We start from the raw sequence: 21,813 nt of genomic DNA, 5'->3' as shown, positions 1-21,813 counted from the left end.
AGGCTGAGGACAAAAGCCTGGCAGCCCATCAGTAGGACTCCCTCCACCCCCATGTTGCACCTAAAGGCTTAACTGCTGGCTCAGCTTTTACATGGCACATGCTTTCAATAATTACCATTAACAAAAATTAATTATATTTGTGTGCATGCAGGGATTATATGTATGTATGTATGCATGTATGAATGAATGCGTGCATGCATGCGAGGGAGTGTGTAAATGGTTGTATGTTTGTATGCTAGGCGGTGTCTGCAAGTGCACACCTATGAATGAATGCAGTGTGACTGTGTGAATGGTGTGACCGCGCGTGCTAATGAGTGCACAGTCTAAATGTTCTGGGTGCTTGTGTGAATGATAGATCAGCTGTGTGGGTGCATGTGTCTGAATGCCTCCATATCTCTGTGTATCTGGGGAGGGGCATTGGAGAATGATTTTTTTTACAAGAGCATGGCATGTTTTACTGCCGTTTTTGGGCAAAGGAAAGCCAACTTGAGTGTTTTTATGTGATGGTGGGGTTGGAGTAGGGGTGGGGTGGGGCTGAATAGAATACTACAGTGGGGCTGGCCTGACTGGGTCTTACTGTGGTATGAAATGTTGTACTCGCATTAAGGTCAAAGGCAACATGATCAGTGTTCTTACATGTGGGGTGCTTGTTTCCTTATTTTGACTTGGGTCTTTATTTTACAGGTGTTTAAGGTCAAAGGCAACATGCATATCCCTACATGGGGGGAATATAACATGATGCGTGCAACATAAGTGTTCTTATATGGGGGGATTTTTGTGATGATGTGCTATTTATATAGCACTTTCGCCAAAGCAATGTACAGAGAACATTTTTAGATCAAATGTATCACACAACTGAAGTTTGCACTCATGTAATGAGCTTTATTTATTTATTGCATTTATTGACAGCGCCCAGACCCGTAAGTATCACGGCGGTGATAAGACTTGGTGAGCAGGGAAAACAGTACAGTACGGAGTAAGAGAGAGGTAACAAGGTGCAAAAGCAACATAATAGTACGAGGTCCGAAGAGGAGAGTAGAGATCACGGTGGTCATTTTTGCAGTATGAAAGGCAGAGTTGGCTCTACCAGGATTTGAACCTGCGAATCACACTCGGATTACAAAACATGTGCCCAACCAGCTGAGCTATCTTACCGGCTAGCCAGCAAGAGCATGTTTTCTTTCTGTGGCATTGCAGTTTATTACTGGTGTTAAGGTCAAAGGAAACATAAGTATTCTTACATTGGGGTGTGGACATTCGTGCTGCCTGCTAGGCTATGTTTTTTACTGTGGCATGACATTTTTTACTGCCGTTATGGAGCAAATACAACATGATGCGTGTTCTTATATGTGGAGTGGGGGATTTGTGTAGCCAGCAAGGAGATATTTTCTTACTGTGGTGTGGCTTTTTTTCACTGGCATTAAGGCAAACCCAACAGCAGTATGTTCTAACATGGGGATACTAGCATGTATTAGGAGAGCCAGCGTTAACATGCTTTGTTACAGTATTGTTACTGGCATTATCGACAAACAAAACATGAGTATTTTCCTATGTGGGAATAGTGGCATATATAGGTGCACCAGAATGGACATGTGTGAGCACAATCTATATGAACATGCTTTTTTACACTTGCAGAGTACCGGCATATAGCGGGCAAAGGCATTATGAAAATGAGTTTGAAAATTCTCCTGTGTATTGTTGATGGCTTGGCATCTAACATACTTTTTATGTCTTACCCCCGAAAACAGATTGTAAACTGTGTGGTTTTTTAACCCATTATTTAAAACCTTTTCTCAAGGGGACAAACCCCCCCTTGATTGGTTCGCCCTTCCTCACTACTCTCTGTCAGTCCTGTGCATTTGGCCGGGTGCAGAACAAGTGCCCTTCCTTGCGCAGGCTCTTCTTAATGTGTGCCCTACTACATTAGCTCCAGGCCCCACTTGTTACAGAATAATGGCTACGCCTCTGGTGAGTTGGGGTGAAAGATGGATCTAATGGACCAAAGGAAGGCATGATATCTACTCAGCCTCATGGGCTTGGGGAGGTGGTGTTAGGACGAGGGGGGTTCAGTAGCGCAATAGGTTTAATGTCCTGTCTCATTAAGTTTTCAAAACTGCCATCCAGCCCCGCCAAAATGTTGAGACTGGATCCGCCCCTGTGTGGCACCCTGTGTGCCACCCCAAGATTTCCTGTGGTCTCATCAGGCCACCCATATGAAAAATGTCTGAGGGTGCCACTGGCCACAGGGCCCGCTTTTTTTTCAAATGTTATTGAATAGGGAGCGGGGGACACCCCCGCAACTCCCGATGGCAGCATAGTGAACAAGGGTGTGGGGGAAACCCCTGCGGCACTCGTTCACTATGATAACACTGATTGGGGGATTTATTGGACATTTTCGGCTGTAGTAATGTTCGAACAGCCGATTTTTTAATAAATCTCCCAATCGTTTTTTTTTTTTATTTGATTAAATCTGCTGAAACCTGTTTTTACCGCCATTGCTGGCCGGCGGCTCTGGAGACACCCTGTGCCTTTTTATTCTCTTTTGTGATCACTGTACAGTTATTTGGAAGATATTTTCTGCTGCTTAAACAGATAAGGTTCAACCAGTGCAGCCGAGTTTTTTTCCCACCTGTTTTTGTGCAAGGACTCTTAGTAACCTGGAATACAAATGTGAGCATTTCCTATGTTGTAAGGCTGAGAACAGTAAGCCTATGATATTGTAACTTAATTTTTACTTTCTTTTTTTACTAGTACATTACTGATGAATTATATAACATCTGTTTCAATTGATTATTTTTTTTAATAGTTTGCAGGATTTGATTCCTAAATAAAAATAATTATTCATTTGCTCACATGCACAATGAAACCAACAAACCAGGCATCATTCGAAACATAATCTACTTGTTATGGTATGAGGCGTAAATACTGTAAAACATCACCATCATGGGCGTCTCAGAGCACCTAGGCTTGCCCATTGATTGGTGTATTATACCCCTGGCATGGATATCCAGACATTAGTCTGCAAAATGAAAAGGAGCCGGGGAAAGACAAGAGGATGGATATGATATGGCATTTATAAAGTGTCTGTACACAAGTGTTTCTAGGAGCCACAAGGCAAGGGGGGCAAGACATAGGGCAGAGACGAAAAGGAGGGTCTTGAGCTGCTTCTAGAACTTAAGGTGGTCTAGCTCAAGTCTGATAGGGGCAGGGAGGCCCATTCCAGAGGGAAGCACCTGCAGAGGAGAGGGATCTACCCCCCACTCCCTGCCTGGAGAAGCGTCTGACCCTCAAGAGAGTTGGAGGTAGCTAAGCAAAGGGCTGTAGAAGGAAGGGAAAGAGGGAATGGATAGGTGCTGCCGGCAAATGGTTGGAGGGATGCAGTGGGATGTGTGGTCATGTTTTTTGATAGGGCGGGTGCATGTCAGTCCTGTTAAATGAACCATCGTTTTATAAAGCGTTTTGGGATGAGTTGGACTGAATTTCGAGGCATATTGGGAGACTAGTAGATTATTACAATGCAATGTCTGGATGTGTGAGGGGGTTGAGATGTACTAGGAGAAACCCCTGAAGTTTGGTCGCTTATTTTCCCGGACGTACAATTGAACTGTAACACAATGCAAACTCCAGGATATTAATTCTGAGACTGCAAAGCCTGAGGGCTGAGTGTGGCCTAGTCAAGAATAGATTTATAGAAACGGGAATGTTCGTGGCTAACAAAAGGGTGGGAGGAATTAGCACAGTCTGATTGGCAAATTTGAATACTTGAATAGTAGCATTGAACCTTGACAGTGTGGTGTTACTGTTGGGCATTTATTCTGTGCTGTTGCTCAGCTAAACGTTATTTCAATTCCCAAGATTACATAATGATAAAATAGGTTATTTATAACGCGCTTAATGCCCAGAAGTTTCTAAGTGCGATCGAACACGTGTTGCTCTTTGTTGTCTCGCTTCCAAGGCGAGCACATTGCCTCTGAGCTATCCTTCCAAGACATAAGAGGCCTAAATTGCATAAGAGGCTGATGGGTTGTGCAACAGAGTCACCTGGGCAGATAGCATAGCCATGAATAGACGGTGTGAAAGACAAAGCGGGCAAGAGACAAACAGGGTAAATTGAGTGGGATGGGGCAGAGTTCTACCCTTCTGTATGCCCTGACAGTCTGGCACTATTATGTGACACCCACGTGACAATATTTTCGGGGACATTATTCGTTATCATCCAGCATCTTCTTTGTTTTCAATAACAGGTTATCACAAGTAAATCTCAGTACAAAACCAAAGGAAGTCATTTTCATTGATATTTTTTACTTCAAATATGAACTTTACAAATATAAATATGATTAAAAAAGATTGATTTCAAATATGTACAAAAATAATACAGCAAGATAAATCAGGTTTGATTTTTCTTTTCTAACTAGGCTGACAAAGATATATCTGGCAGTAGACATAGAGAATGAAAAGGGCGCCCAAAGCTTTTCTGACCTTTGTCTTTCCATGGGCGCAGTGTGCACGCGGTCTCGGGCCCTGAGGACTCAAAGAGTTCAAGGGTCAAACAGATTTTGCAAAGGGGGAACAGTGGGACGTTAGAGAACGAAAGACACAGTGCTTACAAACCGGACACATTTTTTCACCAGTAAAAAGAAATGCACAAAATGCTTCCAGATTTGCTCCTTGTCCTGAAAGAAGCACCCCCTCCACCCCCAACTTCGAGCAAGTGTAAAATCTCATGGTGTAACATCTATGGCTGGTCCGCTTCCAGAATGTCACCGCGATGCATAGGTTCCTGAACATGGAAAGCAAGTCACGTCAGTGTCACAATATTAATTTAAACATATATATTTACATTCCATTTTTGATATTCTATCATCGGCAGACGTGCATGAAAGCGCATTTAGGGTTTGGGATTAAAATGAATACTGTTTGTAATAATGCTTGGAGATAGAGCCCCAGGCAATATCAAAAAGCCAACAGCTGATCAGTCAGCTGGACAATGATAGACAGATCATTGTGTAGAGCTCCCAAGCCTGATCAATGATGTCTCTTTAACATGAGCGATGGCAGCCCGAGTAAACAGCGCACCAACCCCATGTTACCCTGGTCAATGCTTCATGAAAGTCAGGCATTTTACACGGGTAGCGGGATTCAGCTTATCGAATGGATGGATGGTCAGATAGATCAGACAGATAAATAGCTATAGGGAGACACCATTGATCCATCTATCAGATAGGCCGAGAAATGGAAATGTAGAACGAGTCTGAATTACAATAGGTTGATATTTCTGACTCTAGATAGATAGAGGGATAGATAGATAGATAGATAAATAGATAGATAGATAGATAGATAGATAGATAGATAGATAGATTAGGAATGATAGATAGATAGATAGATAGATAGATAGATAGATAGATTAGGAATGATAGATAGATAGATAGATAGATAGATAGATAGATAGATAGATAGATAGATAGATAGATAGATAGATTGGGTGGATGGATGGTTGGATGGATAGAGATAAATGGATGGAAGGTGGATGAATACATAGATAGATAGATAGATAGATAGATAGATAGATTGGGTGGATGGATGGTTGGATGGATAGAGATAAATGGATGGAAGGTGGATGAATACATAGATAGATGGATAGATAGATAGATAGATAGATAGATAGATAGATAGATACATAGATAGATAGATACATAGATAGATACATAGATAGACAGACAGACAGACAGATAGATAGATATATGGATGGATAGATAGATAGATAGATAGATAGATAGATAGATAGATAGATAGATAGATAGATAGATAAATAGATATATAGATGGATGGATGGATGGATGGATGGATGGATGGATGGATGGATGGATGGATATATAGATAGATAGATAGATAGATAGATAGATAGATAGATAGATAGATAGATAGATAGATAGATAGATAGATAGATAGATAGATAGATAGATAGATAGATAGGTGGGTGGATGGATGGGTGGATTGATAGATAGAGATAAATGGATGGAAGGTGGATGTATAGATAGATAGATAGATAGATAGATAGATAGATAGATAGATAGATAGATAGATAGATAGATAGATAGATAGACAATTTATAACTAGGCATGGTGGCTCCATCCTTATATCAGAGTTTAGAGTGGAAGGTTTTGCAATCTCACCCTGATGATTTTTTTATGCAGGAAGACAATAGAATATAATGCATTTTGGGGTGAGAAGCCTACGCAAGATGCACTCACAGACACATAATTAAGGGAACACTATGCTGCTTGCTGATGTTTTGTATGAGGCCCGCGTCTTCCTTGTCTCTCATACGCATGCTGGTTGGTTGGATACGATTCCGGGATTCACAAAATTAATATGAGAATTTCTATTGTATGAACGTGTTAAAAAAAAATTGCACTTCCTCTGCCGATGAACTATATACATTGGATAAATACTCTCCTTTATAAGAAACAAACATTTACAGCGTATTTGGTTTCTGTCCTTTTTTTGTCCTTCCCATAATGTGTCCAGTATTTGGCTCAGCTCAATGGCAAGTGGTCCTTTTGCTTCCCAACATCCCGTAACAGATTCATAGCTCTTGTCAGCCTAGTTGCTAAAGTTGTTCAACTTAAATATTCATTGTGCCGCTTTCCGCGTCCCATGGTGTCTTTGTTTCTCGTTTGCCCTCCATTGGGGGGTGGAAGGCACACACTGGATGCATCAAAACATCTTTGGAAATACTGTAAGAAGAGGATTCAACCCGACCCCCCCTTGTCCTGCTGCTCGGATCCATGATGAAGGTGCGTTGGATATCAAAACTGGGGGCCCACTTGATCACCGCTTAACACAACCATAAGTGATCGTGCTTGAGTCTGATTCCTCCTTGGCGTGCCGGCGTCATTTGTTCGGATGCAAACTCCGGGAGGCGAGTGGGGGGGGGGAGCAGCTGACACCACGCCTGAGACCGCCAACCTTCTCTCAGATGGATAGAGCCATCCGTAGGGCACAGGTCAGCTCCGTCGGCTTTCCTCTGGCACTCCCACACAGTCTTGGCGGTTAAGTTCTGGTTGCTATGTGCAAAATAAGTGAAGTGTGCAATATCACCAGGCCTGCAGAGGACACTGAAAAGAGAGAGAAAACAGAATGTATCACTCGGCATAGGAAAAAACATTACAGTGGTTGATGACTGCAGTTTAAGTAATTGGTTTTATGGTGTTGCTCGTTGCTTTATGGTGGCTCAGGCGGTCATAAAACCACAGTCAGACCTAGTTTACCCTTTAATATTGAATGGGTCTGGCTACCATCGGATATATAGTGTTACTGACTGGGAATGGTGCGCGCCTGATCTCCTTCCCCACAGGTGCTGGCTCGGGAGATGGCATCTTCGTGTGTCTAGATCCAGGGTGGACTCTGATTGGCAGCTGTGGTGGCCTTGCTGCAAGCATGGCAGAAGATAAGGAGACGCCAGCCGGATTCTAGGACGCGCCACTTAAGGATGACCTATGCAACGGTCAAATGTTTACTAATAGTATACAACGAGTGGGGTGAGGGGTACTCTTTCACTCCCCCGGTGTTGACCAAGGAACCCTAATTCGTGTCCCTTCTCAGGCTCAATATAACGAGAGATTAAACTAATAATTCCAGAATTAAAAGTGAATGTATGGTTCACTATAATACATTGGTCGACTGCTTCTAAAGAATGTCCATTCACACATATGCCTTCCTGCATACCTGTGCACTTAGGGGAGTGACCAACACAAACGTTGCACCTTTTCCACCTATCCTATATAGCTGCCCAGCCTATTATACTATCCTGTCTTTATTTAGCTCTCTGTCTAATAATGATCCTTTATGTCCCTTCTCTTTACTATGTTCATACCTATGGTATCCACTCTCTATACCATTCCCATCTATACCACCCCACCTTAATTACCTCTGCATCTATAGTATCCACTGTCTAATATATATCCATTATATACCGTCCTTGCTTATACTATGTTTGCGTCTATGGTATGCACTGTCCATGCCATTTCCTGCCTATACCACCCGCCTTTATTGCCTCTGTGCCTATAGTATCCACTGTCTCATATATCTACTGTATATACTGTCCTTGTCTTTCCTATGTTCGTGGCTATGGTATACGCTGCCTCACCCATTCTCGTGTCGCTAGTGTCATCTGCCTTTACCATTTCCCTATCCGCCGTATACCATGTCTGGACTACCTTGTATTTCTAGATTTCACCTGTCTGTTGCGCCCCTGTCTCTAGTGAATGCAGCCTATCGACCGCTCTTGGTTATACTATTTGTCTGTACACACAGCTCATCATGCTACGGAATAATTGCGTGTGTGTGTCCATCCATCCAGCTAGTCATCTGCTCATCTATCACTCTGTCAGTCTGTTCATCTGTCCGTTTATCGGTCTTGCTATCATTTGGTGAGACAATATATCAGTTTGTTTACCTACAACAGGAGTCTGCAACCTTTGGCTCTCCAGATGTATTGGACTACAATTCCCATGATACCTCGCCATTGACTATGCTGGCTAGGGATGATGGGAGTTGAAGTCCAAAACCTCTGGCGAACCAAAGGTTTCAGACCCCTGACCTACAGGATGAACTGCCTATCTATCAGGCTGTAATGTTTCCTACTGTGCATATGTATGGGTCCGCTTGGCCATCTCACAATGTGTACTATCTCACTTCCTATTGGTCAGACTGGGGATCAGGCCTTCTGGCTGCCATTAGGGTTGTCCATTCATCTGCCTATCTAGATATCTTTCATTACGCGTGCGTGCGTGCGTGTGTGTGAGAGAAACAAAGGCGAGATATATAGAGTTCTGGGGGCAATACGAGATTTCCCCATCTGATATAATCAGCAGTATAAAATAAAAAGCCAAAATGAAAAAAACACAAATCAAAATAAACCATTATTCTGCAAAAGCAAAGGCACACCGCAGACCATACAAAGCCAAACAATTAAAAAAAAGGTTCATTGGCCCACCTCTTCAGTGCACATGTCCTAAACAGGGCAGAGGGGTGGAGGGAAATGCCAGCCCAGCCAATGCCAGCAAAACCAGGGTGACATTTTGAGAACTGACTGTCCACTGAAAGGATTAAGCATTTTCAGCTATGGAAGAGGAGGAACGGGTAATGGCTGCGTTGCTTGGGCGCCCCATACTTTAAGCTAGGGTGCTCGGTCTGGCCATTCAAGGGCACAATCATGATCGGCCTCCGCGCCATCCCTGCGGGCAGCGTCTCGCCTTATTTTGATTAAAGCGAAAGAACATTTCCTGGATTCTGAGGGCTTGTTCCAACAAGCACGCATCAAAGTCAACGGGACCATTGCTCATGGGCGGTCGTGGCCCAGCGGCCAGGAGATGGATGGTTACGCAGCCTCGCGAAGGAAATGATATTCCGCGCGGGGCCCGATGCGCATGGGCGCCCGACTGATGGAGATTTGCGGGCTCCCAGAGAGGGGACTTTCTCAGCACTACAAAGAGTGGGAACTTGAACGGGAGTTGCCGGGCAGCAAGATTTGGGTTTACACTTTCACCCTTCACTCCGCTAGAGAGAGCGCCACGAAATAAGCCTTGCCTTGGACTCTCGCCAACTGCTAGATTCTGCTCAACCGAAATGATTCCAATCCCTCGGAATAAGACTTGGAGGTTGTCCTGTTAGGAAGGTATTTCGTTTATGATGTGCTAGGGTTTAATACTGTTTTGTATTTGCTGGACACGCCCTTGTTCTCGGCCACCTGTGAAACAGAATGATAAGTACACCAGCCAGGCAAAGGGGCCTCTAGCATATCCACAGTGAAAAGTCAAACGGGAGGTTTCACTCCGAATTGAGACATTGGGGCTCATTCCGAGTCGGGCGGTCCGGGAAAAATGTGCCGGTATCCATGAATACCGGCACTTTACCGGACCCCCCGACTATGGGTTTGCCAGTGTGGCAACTTGGCTTACCTCCTGCTAAAAGCTGGAGGTAACTCAGGCGCCCTACCGGCAATAAAAGCCCTCATTACCGCTACTGTCAATGCCGGTGGCGGTAATGACAGCAAATCCCCTCATGGAGTCCAATGGGACTCCATGGATGGGGATTTACACTGCACCACCGGCACTCGTAATCTGGCAGAAATGCCGCCAGACCGAGTGCTGGAAACGGTAACAGCCTTTGCCGGTATCCCGGTGGCTCTACCGCCAGTATAGTGGCAAGGTTATAATAAGGCCCATTGATTTAAATGGCAGAAAAGGTTTGCTATGGGCCCGTCTTCCCTTATTCATAACCCAGGAAGATGAAGTGGAAGCCGTTATCTGAACTACCTAAGAATTCTTATGTCTAAAAGGCAGTCTAAATCTAGGGAACACTTTGTCATATTTACAGAGGGCAAATCTGCTGGAACTGTCAACACATTTCAAAATCTGCAGGTGATTTCCAAAGCCTGCAGAGAATTTTGAACATCTGTGCTCACAGGAAATCTGCATTTTCTGCAGAAAAATCAGCTCTGCATATCTGAACTGTCTCTGCTTATTGCACAGCACTCAAAGCAATCCTCATGCTGTGTTTTTGGACAGTGGGGTTCAGCTGTTCATGGGAAATAAATGCAACAATCAGGCGACACATAAGGGGCTCAGTAGTACCCATGGACTCATGTCTTTCACCTTCTCAAGTGGGAGGGGTGACCTTTGGTTCCCTTAATATTGATATCTGTTTCGGCAATCTAGTCCTTTCCATTTCCAAGAGCCAAAATTAATCTTAATCCAAGACGTTCACAGTATTTTATGCTGACCCATGAGTAGTGACATATGAGGATCTACGTATAGATCTCTTGGGTCCTCCAAGACGAGGGACACCCAGGGCACCCTGGAGTTGGCTGTTCACTTAGGAACATGAACACCCAGGGCACCCTATAGAACTAAGCTTTTGCGTGAAGAGGTGACGCCACGGAAACTGAGATCATGTTCACCTATGGCCAGAGGCTACCAATCACAACATGTGATTTTCATTGATCTGGGATGAGGCACACACATGACAACCCATCGATCAGTGTTCAAATATAAACAAGGGCATGCATGGTAATGTATAGATCATTGTTTATATTCATGATAACCTCTAGACCAGCCGTCACTGACGTGTTCAATAGGCAGTAACCTACATATCACACTTGATCTATGACAATGGTGCTATGTAGTGATCTTAAGAGATCAAAGAACATTTAAACAAATGCACATAAGCAGTGATAAGCTATTGGGTGACATCGTGGAACTGGGTACTTTGGTTTCAAATCAAATTCTTGATGCAAGTGGAATACTTTACATTTTCTGAGCTGGTAAATAGGGGGGAAAGCAGTGACTGGTGTTCCCAGGGTGGTTGGTAGTGGGGGATGGGCTGATAAGAGCCATATCTTCAGTTCTTGCCTTAAAGGGTGGAGGTCTGGAGTAGCCTTAATAGCCAGCAGCAGTGGGACTGCCAGGTGGACCTTCATAGAATGAGATAGCTGCAAGGGTTAGACAGTTCCTCATAAAGGGCTCCAACGACCGGCACACTACAGTGGGATCACATGTGAGCAAGAGTGGGACAGGTGGCAATTGCAGTTTTCTTGCATGCTTGCAAACAAGAGCAGTCTTCTGCATTGAAGACATTACTTAACTATTCATCAAGTCCTGGATCAGGGTAGTGCAATGTAGTCTGTTAGGCACTGATTATTATGGGTCAGCACCATTTAGACATACTCATCAATAGTAGGAACACTGACTGGTGAACCGCATTGCTATTTCCAAACTGGGCCACCCAGAGCAATCCCAATTCATGGCTATTACAATCTAAGGGGTTATCAACCAGCAGATTAAGACCACCTGGAAGGTCAAGAGCTGGAGGCACGGTCTTGCTCTTCTGCCTGCTGGTGACCACTGTCTGGCACTAGGAGAAGATGATCAATTCCATTTGATAACCATCATTTGACTCTAACCTTGGACCATTGTTCGACTTGCCAACACAACATACATAATGGTCACAAGAGCAAATAGAATGCAACTCACCATCACCGGAGCCTCCGTGCAGCTTTGAGAGGAACAAACACAAATATTCTGAAGCGCTCATTTTTGTGAATTAACTTGTACAAACAATGAGTGAATAGATGATTGAATGTATGAAGTTCCCAATAGATGGCTTTGACCTTCCTCAACCTTACAAGCTCCTAAACAGAACTACTTTTCCACGTCGCCTTGTGGACCATATACTGCCCCTCCCCAAACAGCCATCCTAGGACTAATCCCCAAACAAAGCCTCAAAGCTACAAGCTTGATGGTCTTCTTAGACTCGGCCATGTTGCCAAGTCCAGAATGAAGCGGTGGTCAATACTTCTTAACATGTTCTCCTTCTCCTCCTTTGGCTGACCCGTGGCAGCAACCCTCATTATAGCCATTGAGAAGTTCTAGGAACCTTCAAAAACATCCCTTGAAAGTCCAAACCTTCCATGGTCAAGTCAACTAGAATGCTGGAGTGATGCTGGTGCAAAAGAAGAATCCCAAGTACCCCATCCCCCACACCACTATTGGATGTCTGTGGCACCAGCAAGACTCTCCACCTTACTCACACATGCCCTGTTGCTTCCAGCACACGCTGCTGGCTCGGCCAACCAACATCTATAAATCCCTGGAGCACTATGTTGTGCAAAAGGCAGAAGCTGATTGCAGACATCTTATCTTGGGCAAATCAGTTTGCATTCGGGAAGGTTCTAGGCCTGTACCATTTCCAAACGCTGTATCTCCCCTACTTTCTCTAAAGCAGGCTCAGTCAGCACTGTTGGGGTACACAAGACCCTCACTCATGGTATCACGCGATACGCTCCTCTGGAGGGAGTGCTAACGTTACAGCGGAGAATCAGGAGCACACTGGACTGTAAACCCATGTATGTGAAAAGCCAATATTTGATGGGTCTTGTAACCTGCTTCACCAAACAGAAACCTGCTCCTCTGCCAGAACGCTGGCAAGAAATTCCCTACCGTATCAGACAAACCCACCTGACTTTTCCTGAACTACTATCCAGATGAGGGCGCAGTTCTAAAGAAACAGTAGATTCTATATCCCAGCCTGGGAACCTTTGAATTCCAGAGCTCAAAGGAAATGTGGGTGGTCTGTGCGTACCTAGCAACAAACAGACTTTGTGTATTACAATTACTATACTATATTAGAAGGCAGGGGCAACCTTTAAAGCATTTGAATTTCCCCCTAGCATTGCACTAGTCCAAAGCATTTACATATGCGAGTATTACACATGGGAAAAGGATAAAGGGCACCCTTACAGAAAGGGTGGTACTGCTCCCAGCGGGGACAAATGGAAAAATACTGGAGTTAGTAAATTACTATCAGTTTTGGAGGGGTCTAAAATAATGTGTCTAATTCTGCTGTGCCTGTGTTCCTCTGGTTAACTGGCAAATTTACCGCCAGTGCATCCCAGCAGCAATCCTCATCGCGGGAAAATATGACGTCTTAAAATGGTGGTAAATCCCACCCAAAATAAATCCAGGTCATTGCTGGTCTAAAAAAAATGTCTTACTCGAAGCAGATGTATAGTGTGCCATACGAAAACCATTAGCAAGTGTTCCTGGGGGTGCCCTTCCTCTGCCGCACAAACTTACATAGATTATAAGTGACAGTATGTGGAATTGTTTCTGGTGGTAAATGTTTACTATCTGAAGTATAATTTATGGTGCTGCCAATAAATGTATGTTTGGCTGACTGTATTTGTACCACTCCCAGCAATAATTCCATGTTACTGGGGGCAATATAGAATACCACAGTAGAAGTAATGGCAACCGAGCGGTAAATGCCATCCCTTTTCACCGCCTGGCTTCTGCCAGGGGCAGGCTCTCCTTCCCTGGGCAGATTTTGCTTAGATTCCGAGCGGTAAATGCCATCCCTTTTCACTGCCTGGCCTCTGCCAGGGGCAGGCTCTCCTTCCCTGGGCAGATTTTGCTTAGATTCCGAGCGGTAAATGCCATCCCTTTTCACCGCCTGGCCTCTGCCAGGGGCAGGCTCTCCTTTCCTGGGCAGATTTTGCTTGGATTCCGAGTGGTAAATGCCATCCCTTTTCACCGCCTGGCCTCTGCCAGGGGCAGACTCTCTTTCCCTGGGCAGATTTTGCTTGGATTCACACGGGTGGCGGGGGAAATGGCAGCCCATCCTGCAGTTTTCTTATCTGGATGGTGAGAAGAGTGTCAATAGCCGCCCAAAGAGTCATGCATTTAAAGTTCAAGGCCGGCTTATCTCCAATCGATACATGCCACACATTTCCCGACAGGCCAGAGCTAGTCTTTCCAGTTGGGTTTGTTTTCTTAAGCTAATGCAGCCTAATAGCTCAGTAGAGGATTCTGTGGAAAACCAGAATAAAAAGTTTTGTATTTTATTCCAGCCTAAATTTGAATCCTGGTAAAGCGGAATACTAGTCTCCAGGCAAAGTTCAGTACCACCGCGTATTCTTGGCATCAGATCATCCGGCCAACACAATCACCGGTCATATGCGATTTTACCAACGGACATGACAGGGTGGTACATTTCATCGTGTAACCCCATCCCGACCCATTTTAATCCCTTTACCCCACTACCCTTTATATATTTATTTAATGTTTTCGGTGTTTTCCGGTATTATGGTCCACTCGGAAATGTACCACTCTGTAATGTTTTAGATATATTGACTGGGTACCCAATCACCTCTTTTAAAATAGGATGACAGACCAGGGGACATTTGCTTAAGGTGCTACTTTGGCTGTGTAGTCTCTCGAGTATCACAAGTGTAATATGCACAATTGATGCTTGTGTTCCAAACAAGACAGTTCCATCAATTCAGGACCTATAGCAGAAAATAGTGAGCTGAATACTGGAAAACCATGGAATACCACTCTGGAAGCTATGCTGCTCCAAGCAATCCCACATCCAAGATATGAACAGATTACTGGAAACATATGGGAGTGTGGGGGGGGGGAGTTGGCCAAAGTATGGGAATGCCATAGAAATCCTAAAAACGAATGCAAAATTTGGAAAAATGGTTCCAGTACTCTTAAACTCTTCATCACATTGAAAGCCTTGGAATTCTATGGAATGCCATGGCATTACACATAGTCCATTACGGGAAAGTCATGGCAAACGGTGAGAAAATAGGTTCCAATACTCCATACTATTGAAGTTTCAAAAGATGGAAATAAACTATGCTGGGCCTTTAGGATGCCAGGCTGCCCAAAAAGAATCAACTATTGTCAGTAACTGCAGAGCTTAAGCTGTGGGGCAAATGGGGTGATGTTACTGAAAACAACCCTGTCTCTCGCCACAGAGAGCCGCGCCAGCGACTTGTATAGGACTTGCTTTAATGCACGAGTTTTAGTTTAGGGTCCAGACGGATTTACAGGTTAGAGGAGGGTTGGCTTTTGGATCGGCTCCCAATACTGGTACCAGTGAGCCTCCGAGAACCAGCGCTGGACCTTCGGCACCTAACTCCTGCTGAGGCTCCGGGGCGGTGTTCCTACGTGACTCCCTGAGCCAAGCAGGGTAGAGTTGTGATTCCAGAAGCAGCAAACAGCCACCAAGTTCATGCTATGGCACCCTCCTCCAAAATAACCATTGTGTCCAGCATTGCCAGGCGCTGTGCACTGGTAGCCCACGGGCCATTCTGGGGGAATCTTCAGCAAACACCTGGGAAAAGAGCAATCGATGCATGGGGGCCAGACTGCACCCTTGGTACTTTCTAGTAGGAATGCATTATGAATTTGGGAATGGAGCACGTTACCTTGAATTGGCTTGCAAGACCAATGCATGGGGAAGCAGACATGCATTTAACTGTGTCACATAGGTTGTAGTGAGCCTCTCTCCTTTCTTCTCTCTCTCTCTTTCTCTCTCCACCGCATTGCTTTGCAAGCTTTTCTACTGCATCACTGAATAATGCAATGCTTCTCGTTTAACTACTAAAGGTAACTATCCATATTAACCCTCCATTATCGCAAATACGGTTTACAAATTCCAGTTCCATGTGATTATGTCCCCGCAAACATGTTGCCATGCAAAAATGGCGTTGTTTTTTTGCAGCAACATTATCATTCGGAACATGCAGGGGACACCTCTGCAACCCCAGATATATATATATATATATATATATATATATATATATATATATATATATATATATATTATTATTATTTTTTTTTTTAAAGAGAACAGGGGACCCCCTGCAACCGCCACCGCTTCCGTTTACCCCATATATCGTCCCCATATATAATGTTCCCTATGCCGTTTCCCGGAGACTATATGTATGGTGACATTATAGATGGGGACATTATTACCCAATACCAAAATTCCAATATTTACATCATATTCTTTATTTTCATCGTATGCCGCCGTGCCTTTGCCCAGAAAATATACAGATACACAGAAATGTAGATGCTCGGGTATGACACCCCTTTCTCTTGGGGACACAAGCCAATAGCCATCATTGTTTGGGTGACTGGGTGCTTTAGAAAACATCAGACACGCCTTTGCATGAAACCTATAGAAATAAGAAAGTCAAATAAAAAAAGAAACTCATCAAAAACAAAATGTGAATCCTTCTTACCTGTTTATTGGAAGACATATTTGTTAATGAACTGATGCTGCTGGTATCCGTGACAACCATGGCTGAGGGGAAACGCGCATGGGAATACTGGGGAGGTTCCTGCTTGTGTGTGTACACTGCAAATATCAAGAGAAAAATACAGAAATTGACATAAAGTTACTAACTCCACACAGCTGCAGCATAGGGAAACAGTACAGGTTGCCAGAAGGTGGTATTTCAGGCAGAGCAGAACCAATCATCAGTGGGCAGCAGAGCCACTAGGCGCTATTGCAAGTATGCATAGGGTCTGTAACAGACAAAAGCATGTGTCTAATAGAAGTCTAAAAACTCTCGCATATGGTCATGATGTAACATTTCATTTTATGACCTGAAGTGGCTAATAGTTCATAATTTTACACCAAAAATCGACAGTTAAGTAAAAATCTTGCTATTTTCCTCAAGGAACATAGCTCACTCCTCACCTAATAGTACAGTTGCTGCAGGTTGGCTATTATTAGACCTAGAACACAAAACATCAAACCTGGGCTTTGAGGTGAAATAGCCTTACTCAAGCACACCTGCAAGCCTGCTGCCAAAAAGACCTTGATTTCCAGCTAGTTACATGAGATTTGCAACTAAAGCAACAGCTAAGATGCAATTACACTCACGTTGTGCGCTTTGTACTCTGCAAGTATGTGTGGTGTCTGTGTTAAAAACGCCAGTATTCAAAAACTTGAGTTCCAAAACATGAGTGCATCTTTTATCTGAGGTTTCGAAATAAAATGCAATGCCATCAAACTTTAAGACCACAAACATGGGAAAAGAATGGCTCAAATCTACCAAAAACCTCGAAGGAGGTACATTGATTCAGTTACAACCCCATCCTCAGCCTACTCAAACTATTCTATTCGATTTTACCACCGCCGACATACAATATCTACTAACAGCCATGTTAAAAAAACTAAAGAAGCACACAGTATTGTTTAAAGCCTTTCAAAATTCCTTAGAAATCCTGTAAAGAAGGGGTTTGAGGTATTTTTTTTTAAAGAAAACTTCTGAAGACTGTGATTATACTGCATTCGGGGTTGCCATGAAAACGTAAAACTGCAAAAAAGATGCCATATTTTTCAATGACTTTTTAACACTCTTCTATACAATGTTTGCAAAAGAATGCATGCAATCAATCTGAACTTCACCTTATGGAATATATGAAGTGCAATCAATCTGAACTTCACCTTATAGAATATGTGAAGTTTAATCAATCTGAACTTCACCTTATAGAATATATGAAGTGCAATCAATCTGAACTTCACCTTATAGAATATGTGAAGTTTAATCAATCTGAACTTCACCTTATAGAATATATGAAGTGCAATCAATCTGAACTTCACCTTATAGAATATGTGAAGTTTAATCAATCTGAACTCCACCTTATAGAATATATGAAGTGCAATCAATCTGAACTTCACCTTATAGAATATGTTAAGTGCTTTGAAATTTTCCATTTTGCTTCCTTCTTATTTTTTTGTATTTGGGATTCAAATCAGGGCACGCAAGATGTAACAACTGAAAACACCTACACATTTAAACTCTGTAGTAAATTTTTCTAAAAATCATTTGATAAATAAAGAATATACTAATGCAGTCTAAACATTTCTTTTTTGAGAAGTGGTGTCTTTTGGACATGCTTTTTTAAGCTATTCTGCCTACTTAGCGAGATCATGTATGCACTGTTACACATTTACTTACTCTATATTGAGGTGATCAGACATTTTGTTCTCCAGCCTCATTGCCAGGGATCTGCAACCTTTGACTCTCCAGATGTTTTTGACTACAACTCCCATCAGGCTCAGCCAGCGTAGCCACTGGTGAGAGATTATGGGCCATGTAGCCCAAAATATTTGGAGGGCTGCAGGTTGCAGGCCCTTATATCACTTAATCATAACTAACTGAAAACCTCTTCATGCCACATTTCTGCGACACAAACACTTTGTAGCAGTGTAATTTAAAAAATGAATGAATTGCTCAGGTCTTCGAATCCACCTGAGCTGCAGTGCCTTGGATGAGCATTTTAGGAAGGCACACACTTGCTCCGTTCCATCCCACCACACTGTCATGTTTTCTACGCTCCTCCTCCACCGTATCACTGACCACTCCCAGATTCAACAGAAAAAGAGCCGGCGGAGCAAGCTTCACCGTCACTGCCCCCTCCCTCTGGAGCTCCGTGCCCTACTCTTTACAAGAATAACCTTCCTACCCCACATTCCGAAAGAAACTGAAAGCTGCCTTATTCAACAAATATGTATAAGCTGCTACCCTGTACTCACGAAAATGTCTATATCCCACTATATCAATGTTTCGTAAACAAAGTACTGTAACCTGTAACAGTGTACTGTAATTCTTCTAGTGCCGCCATACCTCAGGGTCTTGGGCGCTATCAACAAATGTAATAAATAAATAAATGAATACAAAGAAATGGTGAGAAGATCCTTACTGTGGGAATTCTGCAGCTGCGCCACGGTGGCCATGAACGGTTGCTGCGACATGTGGCCCGCCGACTGCTGCATCATATGCTGCTGGTTGTGTGGACTGTGCAGCTGCTGGGAAAACTGGACCGACTGCAGGGCTGCTAGGCTCCCGGCCACACTATTGATGACGGGGACACTCTGAGCTTGGGATGTGCTTAAATCTAATAAACAGCGAAAGGAAACACAACAGTTCAGTATTCATTGTCTGCCAGAGACATCTTCCTCTATTAGCAAATATGTTATCCTTACTTTTTCAGTTATAAAACTTTGTTTCATTATCAATAACATTATCCTGCCACAATGCACACTCAACAAATTGATGTGTCTGCTGGCACTTTAATAGCAGATTTTAATATTAAGCAATGTTGGATGATGGCTCAGTGGCAACATGCTCGCCTTGGAAACCAGACGACACGAAACAGCACAGGTTCGATCCCTGGCTCTGCGCTTAGAAACCTCTGGGTATTAAGTGCCATAAAAATATGGAGCTTGGACATATTCCTGTAACAGCGCCTCGATGCCCCCGGGCTGTTTGAGCGCTTTAAAAATGCAAATTAATAAATAAAGTTACTAATTGTGTTGGCCGCAGCCAGTGGGCCTGACACTGTTCAAGTAAAAAATCTGCAGATTACCCGCATCATTGGAGTGGATGCTTAATGCACCGATTTATTTTTGTATTGGATATTTGTAAGGCACCTATACAACAAATGGTCTTTCAAGGCACCACAAGACAAAAAAAGGGAGGGGGACAGGGGAGAACCGATAACAATAACGGTCCTACTAGGCCTTGTGACAAAGCTATCTTACAAACCACCATCATTTATAATAGCAATGGTTCTGCAGGAGAGGCACATTGGTCTGTGGGAAATAGTAAGTAGACATGTACAAAGGCCAGGCACATGAGACTGACTCTGGACCAGTGTGGCAGGCACATCTTCTAATGTGCAAATTGAGAATCTACTCCGTAACAATGCACCAAGGTGTCCGCAGAGGAATAAGAAAAGTAAACCTTATGAGGAAAATGTCAGAAACACACACTAGGTATTATTGGATCAAGTGAGAGGAGATATAATGAGTATTGTTATTGTTTGCTTACTCTGTGTAATAGCCATTACTCCAGACAGTGGCGTCATGATGAGGTTCTGCGACTGTTGTTGGTTGTGATGCGACAAGCTGTGGATGTTCGTTAAGGTGCTGACAGGAGGCAGCCCACCCCCGGAGACTGAAATCTGCAAGAGAACAAATGAATACATACAGTTACCGAAAGGGGAAAGGTTTTCATTACAAAACACGGGTTTGTCTAAGTTATATTAATTTGCACCAAGCATAATCAAGTACGTATTACATAAGGTTTTCCAGTGGGCAACCATGAGAGGAACTGATTGAATGTTTGAGCTTCTAGAATAAGGAACGCTGCCAGAGGGTGAGGGGCGGAAACCATTGCATTCCCCCAAACACCGACCCTTTATGGTTATCCTAACTGTAGGGCCTGTCCCCCTTTCCAGGGTCCCACTTCCTCCTAGCCAAAAAGCTTTTGTCTCATCTATGTACCACTACAATTGTGAAGCGGCCGGAAACAGGATTGCTCAGTTCACCTGCAGTTCTATGTGGCCTATTGCCAACAGATAACTACAGACAAACAAACATATTTATTTACTAAGGTGCTTTTGCTGCTTCCAAGCAGTTGATGAAGACCAGCTCTGTACAGGGGCGGGACAGGGCAGAAACCTCCCTACACCCTGCAGTGCAATGGGTGCCACACTACTCAGGGGGCGGGGATGGCATCAAGGATCTAACACATGGATGATGGGAACAACAGGGGACCCGTATCCCATTTTACCGGATAACCACTCATTTTGCGTCACGGCATTGTGCAGGGCCTGTGCATTCCCACCGCAGAAGGGCTTGAAGTCTGTATGCAGCAGTGGGCTGGTAGGTTTTGAGTCCTCTGCTTCTTGAAGCCTGTTGCAAAGGGGAAAGGAGTTCTAGGTTGGGGGTCCTTGGCATGCTGGTATTTGAGCATGCGCGTATGTTTGTAGCAATGGCAACCCAACACGCGTCCATGCAATGCGACGTACACTCAGGTTAGCGGCTTAAACTTGGTCCATTGCTTTATTGGTAGCCGGCGCATTGCTAGTGTGCTGAAGTGATTGCTGCGCTGACACCCAAAAATGATTCTGGCAGTATATATCCACTTTTAAATGTTACAGGTGGCCATTGCAAATAGCTTCCCATGTATACTTGCTTCAGAAACCACACAATTGATGGGGTAGTCTTAAAAGCTAGGCTGCTGTACTTAATACGCTCCATCTTACGCAGAATTCTTAGCTTCTTGTTTATGGTAAAAGACGTTTCAATTTTAGACTGTGCCAGGTTCGTGGCTGAAGGGTTGGTTGGGAGCAGGCCGGGGAACTTATAGTTTGGCAAATTTAGTGGGACTCAAGCTAAGACCACCAAACCCATTTCACATAATACGCAGAGCAAACACAATCAAAAACTGGGATTCAAACATTTGCAGTGCCAGCTTCTGTTGAGCACCCAAAGTTGTTTTCATTGATTGAGAATTCCAATGGTAACTTCATAAAAACAAAGGGGGGTCATGCTCCAAGTCCATTGAGTGGTAGAAATAGCGGGGGTTAAGGAGGTTGTATGCTTTTACGGCAATTTATACTAATCCACAGGATTTTCATCAATTTGTCAGGTGGAGTT

General features: G+C 43.7%; 1 protein-coding gene across 2 annotated transcripts in view; it reads right to left on the bottom strand.

The window, feature by feature from the left end:
• Positions 1-4,282: 4,282 nt before the first annotated feature.
• Positions 4,283-21,813, bottom strand: part of HNF1B (HNF1 homeobox B) — a 113,832-nt gene continuing 96,301 nt past the window's right edge. For both annotated transcript variants that reach the window (XM_069614667.1, XM_069614666.1), the window contains exons 6-9: positions 20,201-20,333; positions 19,071-19,265; positions 16,598-16,713; positions 4,283-7,118 (exon numbers count right to left, since the gene is read on the bottom strand). In XM_069614667.1, the coding sequence (XP_069470768.1) occupies positions 7,098-7,118; positions 16,598-16,713; positions 19,071-19,265; positions 20,201-20,333 (465 nt within the window). In that variant the 3' untranslated portion in view covers positions 4,283-7,097. The remainder of the gene's footprint in view (positions 7,119-16,597; positions 16,714-19,070; positions 19,266-20,200; positions 20,334-21,813) is intronic.

The sequence above is a fragment of the Ambystoma mexicanum genome, chromosome 9, assembly GCF_040938575.1.
Source record: "Ambystoma mexicanum isolate Mex_15411 chromosome 9, UKY_AmexF1_1, whole genome shotgun sequence".
NCBI classification, from domain to species: Eukaryota; Metazoa; Chordata; class Amphibia; order Caudata; family Ambystomatidae; genus Ambystoma; species Ambystoma mexicanum.
The sequence above is the reverse complement of the archived record's forward strand: the minus strand, read 5'-3'. Positions and strand labels throughout refer to the sequence as shown.